Below are 12,495 nucleotides of genomic sequence, written 5' to 3' on the forward strand. Positions count from 1 at the left end.
CCATCAGTCCGACTTTGGTTCTGAATTTTATCATACAGAGGTGTGGGGAATGCAGACAGGTTTCTTCACTCTGAGATTCCATCTCTTCCTCTGGAGAATGAGGGGCTCCGACTAGATCTATAGTCTTACCTTTTGAAGGGTGACAGTGTGTTTGCAGAATCTGATGAAAATAGGAACTTTCTTCCCAGAAAAAAGTACAGGGACTTTGCTGGTGGTCCAGTGATGAAGACTCTGCAATCCCAATGCAGGGAGGGGGCCTGAGTTCGATCCCCTAGTCAGGGAACTAGATCCTGCAGGATTCATCTAAGACCCGCCACAGCCAAAAAAAAAAAAAAGTACAGATATACTGTCATTCCAAAAATTCACCTTCATTTTCTAAAGGTACCACAGAACCCTCCTAAATGAGGTGGTTTCTTAAGACTTTTCCAGCTCCGGATTGGAATCACTGGGTCCCACGAGGACCTGGGGAGAGTCTTTCACTGTTTTGAGTAGCTTCCTGAGGAATGAGGTATTTGATGAGGGAGGTTTTGTTGTTTCTTGCATTTTTCCCTCATTGCCCTGTGCATCTACGAGGGGGAAAAAAAAACACACTGAGAAAAATAAACAGGGAATGAATGGCATCTGGAATATGAGCTGTGCTTCAGTATGCTTCACTCTTGTGGCACTTTCAGAGGAGGTGGAGGCTATAACTGTACCGTGAAGGGGATGGAGAGGAGGGAGTTAGGCACTGAATTTTGTGCAGTAACAGGCCAGCCTTTACTTAAGCTTGTTCTACTTTGAATGAGGAGTTGGAAGAAAATGAAAAGTTTCAGTTGACTTGAAAATGTTGGACGCTTCAAAAGAGTATCACAAATGGGAAGAACATAACATTCTGTACCACTTCCCAGCCCTTAACCCTGACCACCTTCCTAACTTAAACCCAGATGCTTACCCATGGCCAAAAGTCCTAGTCCAACTGGGAGGGAGTCACTATAGTCTTTGTTTGGAAACGTTGAAGTGTGTATCTGAGTTGCTCAGTCATGTCTGATTGTTTGCGACCCCATGGACTGTAGCCCACCAGGCTCCTCTGTCCATGGGATTCTCGAGGCAAGAATACTGGAGTGAGTTGCCATTCCCTTCTCCGTGGGGTCTTTCCAACTGAGCGATCAAACCTGGGTCCCCTAAATTATAGGTGGATTCTTTACCATCTGAGCCAGGAGACCTTGATACTTAATTTCTTTTTTTCTCTCTGGCTAGGTGCTGAAGGTGACCTCTAGAGCTGTGGAAGGCTGAATGGACTAAACATGAAGAGCTTGAAGGCCAAGTTCAGGAAGAGTGATGTAAGTACTTGTGACTCACGTCTGGCTGCAGAAACACCCTCCCTTGGACCTTGATAAGGTGCTGCGTTAATCAACTACAGAAGTCAGAAGTGCTCTGGGGCCCAGCTCAGCGTGGCTTTTGTGAATGATGTGTTCTTGCTGTTTGTGTATACAGCTTCTAAAAATGACTTTTTTTAAAAAAAAATTCTGATGTCTGTGCCTTGTAGAGAAAGGAACAGTTAAATTAAACATCTTAACAAAAAGAGTCAAATACATCAGCATTTCTAAATCCCTCCAAATCTGACTCAGAATGTCATTTTTAGAGAGTGGTTTTAAGGAATTATGTGTTAGCGTGGTTCATCTTGGGTGTTTAGGAAACTTAAATTCTGTTAAGGCTTTTGTGGTGAAACAGCAATATCTATTGCCGCCTGCACCTTTATTCCCCCTTAATTCCTGGAGTTCTTCCTCATTTCTTATTCATCATACAAGCCTTTGGATTGGAGGAACCAGTGATGCTGCCTGAATTATGAGACAAAGTCTCCCAGAGGAGAAAATGGAGAAAAAGAACACAGCATTGGGATTATATGTGATGCTATTGTAACAGAAGGTCAGCTCATAAACTCGGCTGAGGCTCCAGTCTTGTGCTAGCTGCTCCAGATACTTGGAGCAGAGTGGTTGAAGGGGAAAAATATATGGAAGGATGTTTGATGGATGTCAGCGATGTCACCCTCCTAATGGGCTTGCTTGGCTGTCATTTAACATTGGGTAATTAAAAGTAAACCTGGATTTTATTGCTTTGCTGTGAATTATATGACAGCTTGGCACAACTGCATTTTTGCTATAAGTGGACACCATGTCTTATGGCTAACACGTCACACATGCACATACACACGCAAACACACATACCTCCTCTTGGCTGAAGCTTATCTCCTGAGGTTACATCATGACATGTAACTTACTGCCCTGATAAGGCCCAGACTGGAGGAGGTGCTTGTGGAATGATTGCAGAATCTTGTTATGCTGAAAGGAAGTTTGAGCTCTAAGGAGAAAGGGTTTTTAGGAAAAAGCGGACTTTGCCTCCTCATTCTTTAGGTAAGTTAACTAAGACTCAGAGAATGTGACTTGGCCGAAGTTGTCCAGGTAACCTTTGGACAGAGTGACAACGTTGGTCATCTGACTTCGTTGACCTCTTGCCCCTGCCACTCCGCTAAGAAAACTTCCTTCAATCTTCTCATTTGTTGGCCAAGTGATGCGACAGTCTCTAGATCTCATTGGACTTTCAGTTAATAAGGAAAAGGCAGTTAAATGGAAAATGTTATCCAGCCAGGCCGATTCGGGTTTGTAACTTGTGTGACCAGCTTCACAAATACTTCTTCCATTCCATTGGGCAACTTCCATTTGTACAAGCTGAAATTGTTTTAGCAAAATTTAATCAGTCTAGACTTCCATGATATATGAACAGGGGCAGGGGGGAAATAATAGGGGCATACACTTTAGGTTTATAAACTGGTGGCTGTAGGGAGGGTATTGCTGGAATCTAATTTTTAAATAAAAACTGAAATATTTCCATGATTTAGGGGGAAAAAGTCACAGTAATAACACTATTAAAAGCTTCTGGAATTTGGCAGTTGAAAAGCTATGATTTTGGCAGTTAGCGCAAAGGGAAGAAATGTTAGAAGAGCAAGCTTGGGAGAGGAAAGCAAAAGAAATTGGTATTATGGGGCCAGATGGTATCAGATGGCTCCCCAATTTCACTCCAAATTTCTTCCCAAAGCATCATCCCTCCACTGCAAGATGGAGGGAATAAAAGCAGAAAAGAAAAACGTTTCAAACCCCAGCTTGTTAATCAGCCTCAGGTTAGTAAGAGCTAACCATTATGAAATATTTACTTTATGTCAAGTGCTGAGCCAAGCTCATTATGTGAACTTTGTTTAATCTTGCTGCAACCCTTATGTGGTAGGTATTATTGCCAGGCTCATTTTCCAGATGAAGAAACTGAGACCCAAGGAGCTCCAGTCCCTTGCCTGGGCCTGAGTTCTTCTAGCTCAAAGTTGTATAGTCAGTGTTTGTGCCCAAGTAGCCTGATTCCAGACCCCAGGTTTTCCAAAAGAGGAAGTGTGGATGCAGGTCTGATTTTATGAGACAGCATTCCGGGCAGTAGCTTGGGAAAGCGACTTTGGACCTGGGTCTGTGGCCTTGGGCAAGTCTGTTCCCTGTCCTGAACCCCCAGGCTTCTCAGCTGAAAACTGAAGGTAATGTTACCTCATGAAGTTGTGAAGGTTAAGTGTTCTCACACCTGTAAGGCACACATTTTAGGCCTGGCATTCTGGAGATGCTTGGTCCATCTTTCTGCCTCTTTCTTAATTGCAGACACCCATGCTGGAGTTGAGAGGACTTCAGTTGTATGCTTGGCAGGCAGGTTCAGACTCACCACAAGCTTTACTTGGGAAGGTGACTACCTCCTGCTTGGGCATTGTAAATGGTCTTCAGAGCACAGACCTGGGTGGTGAGGGCCTTCTCTCTCTAACAACATGTATTTCTCCATTTAAGCAGTAGATTTTATATGAAAATGGTATTGGCATGATTGTAAAACAAAAGCAGCAGCTTGTTCTCTCCTATTCTCTGTGTGACCACTGGGAACTTTTACTTGTGTCTAAAATCTCAACTAGTCAAATAGGACAGACTGCAAAGTGATATTTTTGTTGGTGCAAACTTTATTTCATGTGTGACATCTTTTACTGACTTCTGAATATTTTTATAATTGAAAATTATTATTAAAAAAATTAAGAGGGATATTCACTACTGCTGACCTTTCTTTCAAAAGTAATTGGAGGTGAAATGTAAATTGTCATATAAAAATTTTTAAAAGGCAAAAAAAAAGTGAAAGTCGCTCAGTTGTGTCCAACTCTTTGGGAACCCATGGAGTATGCAGTCCATGGAATTCTCCAGGCCAGAATACTATAGTGGGTTGCCTTTCTCTTCTCCAGGGGATCTTCCCAACCCAGGTCTCCCAACCCACATTGCAGGTGGATTCTTTACCAGCTGAGCCACCAGGGAAGCCCAAGAATACTGGAGTGGGTAGCCTATCCCTTCTCCAGTGGATCTTCCCAACCCAGGAATTGAACCGGGTCTCTTGCATTGCAGATGGATTCTTTACCAACTGAGCTATTAGGAAAGTAAAAAAAAAGAAAATTATTATGTAGAAATTGCTAATTGAAAGTAAAGAATGAGTCAATAATATAATTATGGTTTATAAAAAAAAGAGCAAACACAATGAGAAGTAGGCAGAAAAGTGTATGTGGTCTGGAGGGCAAAATAACCTGCAACTAAGTTGCTGTCTCTCAGGAGGGATATAGAACTGGGAGTGGGTTGGTGGGGGGGGGAGTGGCAGAGTGGGGAGGATTTTGCTTTTCACCGGGTGCTTTAGGCTTTCATTTTTTGGTATATGTGTATGCATCCCCCTGTGTCACTTGTTCCAAGAGAAACAAGTTCTAAACTGTTTACATTCGGTTCAGTGAGCCAAACTGTAATCTTCTTTACCCAAAGTGAGTGGTCTTTCTTAGAGAATAACCCTGAACCCTCACCCATCAAATTTGCCTGCTAGTCTTTGTGGGAGGCTGAAAGAAGGATAAAGAAAGGGCCCTTTGTGTTTCTGGGGGGTAGGAGGAAGAGGGACAGCAGATCATGTTCATGCTCTCGTAAAGAGAAGGCAGGTGACCTGCGGGCATGATCACATTTCAGCCAGCCTGTGTCTGGGAGGTCTGCAGCCAAATGAGTTTGTGATCACTGAGGGCAAAACCCAGGAGTGAGAAAGGATAAGCGTGGCCCAGAAGAGCCCCCGTGGACGCCTTTAAGGTCATTGGGCTGCACTAGGACCATCAGGTAGACAGATTTCTTCCGAGCATCCTTTCCAGAATGCTTGACTCAGGCGGCTGAGTTTCTGTGCACGACCTAGGGGGAGGACCTAGCCTGTTTCTCTGGGCTGTGGTTAGATACCGTCCTTGTCTAGTGCCTTTCATCCCTAAACTTATTAGGGAGCCTTCAGGTAACCCACAGAGACCAAAGAAAGTCATGGAGCTTAACAGATGTTCCCCCTAATGTGGGTGACATCTTCCGATTCCTGTTTCTAACTTGATTTGGTCATCTTTGAACTGGGGTTAGGTACTGGAAGGGATACTGGAGAAATATGCGGGATGCTGGTTGTCTTGAAGAAACTAAAAAACCCACATCAGAGGAGAAGAACTACACACAGGCAATAACTAAGACAGAATGCAAATCCTGTAGAATATAGATATTAATAGGCTATCCAGGATGATATAACCAGTTGTTAAATTAGGAGACCTGAATCATAAATGCTATAGATTTTCAGAGAGGAGTGAATCGCTGGAAATGGGAAAATTGGTAGGAGGTTTATGGAGCTGAAGCTTCTTCTAGGCCTCAGGGAGGCATAGAATTGGAAGGATGGTTAGGAGAGGAGGAGAGGGTAATGATGGCGAGCAAGTTGTGAGGCACAGCGGTAGACTCACTTTCCAAAAATAGCCCTTGACCCACAACAGTGACACTTAAGGAACCGAAGAGAATGCCCATGGCATGGCTCTGAGTCTTTTCATAAGAACATTGTAAACTTTTCATTCTAGTCTAAAAAATGGATGTACTTGACTTTTTATGCTTATAAAGTAAGTACAGGGTTCTAAATCATCATTATTTATTTCTTTTATGACTAGTTTGAAAGTAGCTTCTTTACCTCTTTAAATATTTGCAGCAACCAGTACGTGGTTCCATTTGGAAAAATGAGCTGTCATCATGAGAAATGAAGCCAAGAAGGTTGGGATTTCCCTTTGCTAATAAAATGCTCAGGCTTCTGGAATTTCTTTGTAAATGCCAATTTTTAGTGCCTTGAGTGAAATGGGTGGAGGTTGAGGGATTCGAAAAAAGGGTTGAAAGATCTTTGTAACAAATCTTGAGAATTGCCTCTCCAACATGATCGAGGCCTTCAGAGTTTACTTTGTGGGTGTGTGTTTAATTTTATGAAAGATTTGTTCCCAGTTATGTTTTCCACTGTAACAGGGAGGCAGTGGACATTCCATTTAGGGGGGAAAAAAGGCATCCAGTTTGAAATGGCTGTGTCCATGAGAGATTAAATTAATGGTATTTCTTTATGGAGCAGCTACTAATGATGGCAGCTTTCAGCCAAAGAATGCACACACCCCATGAATCTTGAGGAACCAGACACATCCTGCTTAGACAGGAGTTTGAATTTGTTGCCTGTTGAGAGAGTGGCTCTTGTGAAGGTCGATAATCGGCATCTCTGCCAAGGTATTTTTTCCAAGTTTTTAGTTGTTTATAGTAAGTTTTTACACATGCCCATGCCTCCCTCCCCCACCTCACATGCAAAAAAAAAAAAAAGAGCTTTTAAAATCCGAGCCTCTTTTGACAGAGGAACCTTGGCTAAATCTATTGTAAAGCTTAGCCTCTTTTTTTCCCCCATAGATATAATTTAAAAATACATCAGAGGTGACCTTTTGGGGAAGAGGCCTGAGTCTCTTGTAAACTTGTGCAGAGAATGTGTCACGCTACATAGTTTCCAGGTCCTGTCAGCCCATCTTAGTGAGGAATCTGCTGCTGCCTGATTTTACCTTGTATTAATTTCCTGGGGTGAGGGTGGGGAGAGTGAAAGTCTATCCCTCAGCCGTCTGGATCTTTTGCAACCCCATGGACCGCAGCCTGCCAGGCTCCTCTGTCCATGGGATTCTGCAGACAAGAATACTGGAGTGGGTTGCCATTCCCTACTCCAGGGGATCTTCCGGACCATGGGATCGACTCCTGTCTCCAGCATTGGCAGGTGGATTCTTTACCACTGAGCCACAAGGGGAACCCATTAGTTACCTAGACTTGCTGTGAACGTGCTTTGAGTGGCTTATACAACAGTGGTGTATTAGCTCACAGTTCTGGTGACCAGAAGTTTGAGATCAAGGATGTTGGTGGGGTTGCCTCCTCCCTCCTGAGGCCTGTGAAGGTGAATCTGATCCGTGTCTCTCTCAGCTTTGTTTGGTGGTTTGCTGACAGTCATGGAGGTGCATCACCTTGATCTCTATGTTCATCTTCACATGGCGATCGCTCTACATGTCTCTGTCTTCAAATTCTCCTTTTCATAAGAAAACCAGCCTTATTGGATTAGGGCCCACCCTAAGAACCTCATTTTAACTTGATGACCTTTGTAAAGACCCTATCTCCAGATCAGGTCATATTCTGCGTCCTTAAGACTTCAACTGATCAGTTTCGCAGAGTGTGTGTCAGGCGTGGGGCTCACAGTTCAACTCCAAACATGCCTCCATCCTTTTCTGTCCTAGAATAGATTCTCCAAAACCCTGGCACCCCCAACTGAGCACGTGTGCTCATAAACTTTAGCTCCACAGTTTCTTCATCTTTTGGACTATACATTTTCAGTGTCTAATAAAGTGAGGCTGGAGTATCACAGTTTGTTAATGGGTGTTGGTGCCTAATTTTGTTGTTCAGTTGCTAAGTCATTTCCGACTCTTGGCGATTTCATGGACTGCATCATGCCAGGCTCCTCTGTCCTCCACTGTCTCCCGGAGTTTGCGCAAATTCATGTTTATTGAGTCAGTGATGCTATCTAACCATTTCATTCTCTGCTGCTCCCTTCTTTTGCCTTCAACCCTTCCCAGCATTAGAATCTTTTCCAATGAGTTGCCTCTTTGGATCAGGTGGCCATATCTTCTGGATGGTCATATCTTTTTGCCTTCCTTACTGTCCATGGAGTTCTCTAGGCAAGAATACTGGAGGGGTTTGCCATTCCCTCCTCCAGTGGACCACGTTTTGTCAGAACTCATAACTGTGACCTGTCTGTCTTGCATGGCCCTGCAGAGCATTGCTTATAGCTTCACTGAGTTGCACAAGCCCCTTTGCCATGACAAGGCTGTGATCCATGAAGGGGCAGTGCCTATACATAATGTTAATCACAGGATAAACACAATCACAGGAGTAAACTATGGATGGAGTTCTATAATATTGTACAGGAGGCAGCAAACAAAAACATTCCAAAGAAAAAGAAAAGCAAGAAGGCAAAATGGTTATCATTCTAGTTACCCCAGACCATAATTGCAGGAATTCTTGGTTAAACCTGATATCATTCCAGCTGTAGCTGGAAACCGATATGAAACTCAGAAGCTGGCCCCTAAACTTTGGGAAATCTGATCGTCTGCACAAGTAGAAAATCATCTAAGTTATTACCTCTTATCTCTTTATTCTGAAATTACCTAATCATTTTGAACTATGGCTGACTTCAGTGTTTTTTGTTTGACAAATTCTCATATGTAACTTTTCTTTTGAAGTGGAATAAGAGTTGCTTCTGAATTCATTCCGTGGAGATTTTTCAGTTGAGTTTCTTTCCATAGATCTTTGCCATAGGAGGTGGTTCTTTGCATTTCTGTGTCAGCAGGTGTCAGCATGAGTTGAAGGCGCAGTGTCTTATTAAGATGACATTAGTGACAAGCATTGACTTTCCTTTTGAGTCCCCACCTCCCTTTAAACAAGGAAAGTCAGTATGTTCTGATTGATTTGGTTTTCCAATTATTAGTTGTTACCATGTGAAATTAGTTTCACTTTTTAAGAAGCACTGCCTAAAAGGATTTCATTTTCTATCTTCTTAGGAGGCTGAAGGACATGGTATCTCCCTCCCTCCTTCCTCTTGGGCTGTCCAGTGGGCTGACTGACTGGGAGGTGCAGAGATTTATAATGTGGGAAAAGGACAAAAAAGTCTGAGGAACCACATGTTCTCCTGGGATGAGTTTATTTTGAAATGTATTTTTCAATGCTGAGAATGTTTCTATGGTAATTTTTCAAACTTGGGCTGTGATTTTTGGAGGTTTCTTTATTTTTCCATGAGAGTCAGCGTCTATGCTGTAAAGGGTTGTTTCATAACTGAGAAGCTGCAGGGTCCTTCTGGGAGACCCCAGAGGACATATTTATTATGATATGGGGTAAGCTGTGATAACAAGATACGTGAAATTGAATAGATAGAACTGTTTCCTTGAGTAAACATTTCCAACACTCCAGAGCCAGCAGGACAGTTTTGCTTCACGGACTCATTCAGGGACCCAGGTTCCTCTCGAATGTCCTTCTGCTCCCTCTCGGGCTGTGCTGTGTGTTGCAGTAGGCGGTTGCTGCATGTGGCTCTCGAGCACTTGAAATGTGGCTAGTCCAAATGGAGGTATTCCACAAATGTGAGATATCCACCAGATTTCAAAGATTTAGTACCGAATAGCAAATGTGTCAGATACCTTAATAATAATATTTATAATTGCACACTGAAATGCTAATAGTCCAGACAGAATGAATTAAGTAAATTTAAAATTCACTCCCCTTGTTCCTTCTTATTTACTATGGCTCCTAGAAACTTTAAAATGACTTATATCTTACTAATTCCTGTGCACAGTGCTGGTCTAGGCTGTTCATGGTGCATATTCTGTATGTGAGAACCAGAAAGAGGGAGAATGAACCTCAAGCATCTCTTTTTAAAAAAAAAACAAACAAACAGGTCTTAGTTGTAGCACGTGGGATCTTAGTTTCCTGACCAGGAGTGGAATCTAGGTCCTCTGCATTGGGAGCATGGAGTCTTAGCCACTGAACCATCAGGGAAGTCTGGTAGCATCTTTTTTTAAAGGGTGTGATCACACAAGTCATTCTCTCCTCACATGGAACTTACTGGAACTTAATCACATATCCCTACCTAGCTACAAGGGAGGAATTCTGAGAGGAAATACTCTTTCCAGATGGCAGCCATGAAACCAGGGACACCTCAAGGGATAGGAGGAATGGGTCCTGGAGGAGATTAACTCAGTGATCTGGGTTGAACTGCTACCCATCCCCCAAAAGATATATTGAAGTCACATACTGAGGTCCCCTAGGGCCTTGTTTGAAAATTGGATCTTAATAGAGGTAATTAAGTTAGAATGAAGTTATTAAGATGAGTGCTAATCCAACATAACTGATGTCCTTATGAAAAGTGGACGCTTGGACACAGACCTGGGCAGAGGGAAGACTGTAGAGACAGCAAAAACACCACATGGAGATGAAGGCAGAGAACTCTGTGATGCACCTATAAGCCAAGGAAAGACCAAAGATTATCTCAGACCCCTAGAAGTAAGGAGAGAGATGTGAGATAGACTTACCCTTAGGAGGAAACAGCCCTCCCAACACCTTGAACTTGAGCTTCTAGCCTCCAGGACTGGGAGACAATACATTTTTGTTGTCTTAATCAACCCAGTTAGTGGTATTTTATGGCAGCAGCGCTGGAAAACCGTTACACTTGGCCACAGGCAGTTTCCACAGTGAGTTTCGTCTGAGAGAGTTAGGTGGTAAAGGTGTGTTCTATGTTCTTCATTTTGATTGCTTTTACCCCAGTGGTGAACATTGGTTGCCCATTTGTCCAATTCTCCATGTTCTGTTGGTGGACATGCTGTTCACGTGATGTGAAGTGCTTTTTCCATGTTTGAGATGGAAACTGCTCCTAAGTGTCACCAGCTGGTGACATTAGGTTGTCAATCAGGCTTTTCCTTTTAGTTCAGTAATAGGCTGGGTTTGATGAGAAGTGGGATTAAAAGGACCTGTGTTAAGTATACCACACAGTCATCATTCTGAGATGGTTTGCAGCAACGGGAACTGTCCTGACCTGATCCTACACCTTCACAGGGAAGTTTGGGAGTGATGTCAGCCTACAATTATACATTTTAAACTTAGGTGTAGGTTACACTAAAGTGCATACCTTCATTTGGTCAGTATGCAATCTATGAAATTGTGAAACATGAGGATTCTTAATTATATCAGTTTCATTTGAATATATATGCCCGCTTGACATACTTTCAAGCTGAGGCTTAGAATTCTGAGCAAAACATTAGATTTGTTGTAAAAGAACTTAAAATAGTGGCATTTCCCACTTCTCAGTCATGTGGCTTTATTACTATAACCTGACATAATATTAATCTTTTTTTTTTACCCGCATTCCCCTTTTCATTCATAGTTTACTATTGATTCTTTTCTACCACTGTTGCTTGCAAAGTCTTGTCATTCTCTTTGTGGGCTTGGACTGTTGAATATTTGAACCCAAATGCAAGACACTATATTTATCCCAGTTAAATTTTATTTTCTTAGTTAAGTTTGTTCAGTAATTCTGTTGCTCTGGTTTTTGCATTAAATTCTAACTCTTACCATAATCACATTGTCATCCATCTTATCATGCTCAGCCATTCTGTCATGTCTGACTCTTTGCAACCCCATGGCTTGCAGCTGGCCAGGCTCCTCTGCCCATGGGATTTTCCTGGCAAGAATACTGGAGTGGGATCTTCCCGACTCCAGGATCAAATCTGCATCTCCTGTGTCTCCTGCATTGCAGGTGGATTCTTTACCACTGAGCCACCTGGGAATCCCCAAAACTTAGTAGGCATTCCTATTTAATCTAAGTCATTAATGTATGGTACATCTAGCTCTGTCTTCAGATATGGCTATATAACCAGACTCCAAAGAACAAATTAAGGCAATGCCCATTTGGAAGGATGTCAGTCGTTAATATGTATCACCTTATCATATATTATATATATAATATATAATATACAAGCATGCTTCATTTTATTGTGCTTTTCAGATATTGTTTATTTTTCCTAAGACAACTGAAGGTTTATGGCAACGCTGCATCAAGCAAGTCTTTTGGCACCATTTTTCCAACATCATTTGCTTACTTCATTTCTCTGTGTCGTACTTCGGTAATTCTTACAATATTTCAAACCTTTTCATTATTGTTATATTTGTTGTCATGATCTGTGATCTTTTATAATGCCGTTGTAATTGTTTTTTGTTTTATAATTTTTGACTGTTATGCACATTGTTTATTTAGACATAGTTCTATCACATACTTAATAGACTATAGTGTAAACATGACTTTTATATGTACTGGGAAACCAAAAACTCCTGACTTGCTTTATGGCGATATTTGCTTTATTACAGTGGTCTGAAACTGAACCTATACTATCTCTGATGTACACCTGTATATAATTATTAGCATCCTTTCAAATGGGCAGTGCCTTAATTCACATTCTTTGGGGTCTGGTCACAGCTGACCCATTATACTATTTCTCAACCGTTTATCTTGTCCCAGTTTTATCCTTTACTATCTATGCAATAT

At 42.1% G+C, this 12,495-nt stretch overlaps 1 protein-coding gene across 6 annotated transcripts in view; it reads left to right on the forward strand.

Moving 5' to 3' along the window:
- Positions 1-12,495, forward strand: part of RAI14 (retinoic acid induced 14) — a 159,271-nt gene that overhangs the window by 27,546 nt on the left and 119,230 nt on the right. For all 6 annotated transcript variants that reach the window (XM_065905615.1, XM_065905618.1, XM_065905619.1 and 3 more), the window contains exon 2: positions 1,237-1,319. In XM_065905615.1, the coding sequence (XP_065761687.1) occupies positions 1,284-1,319 (36 nt within the window). In that variant the 5' untranslated portion in view covers positions 1,237-1,283. The remainder of the gene's footprint in view (positions 1-1,236; positions 1,320-12,495) is intronic.

Source organism: Muntiacus reevesi, chromosome 14 (assembly GCF_963930625.1).
Source record: "Muntiacus reevesi chromosome 14, mMunRee1.1, whole genome shotgun sequence".
Taxonomy (NCBI): domain Eukaryota; kingdom Metazoa; phylum Chordata; class Mammalia; order Artiodactyla; family Cervidae; genus Muntiacus; species Muntiacus reevesi.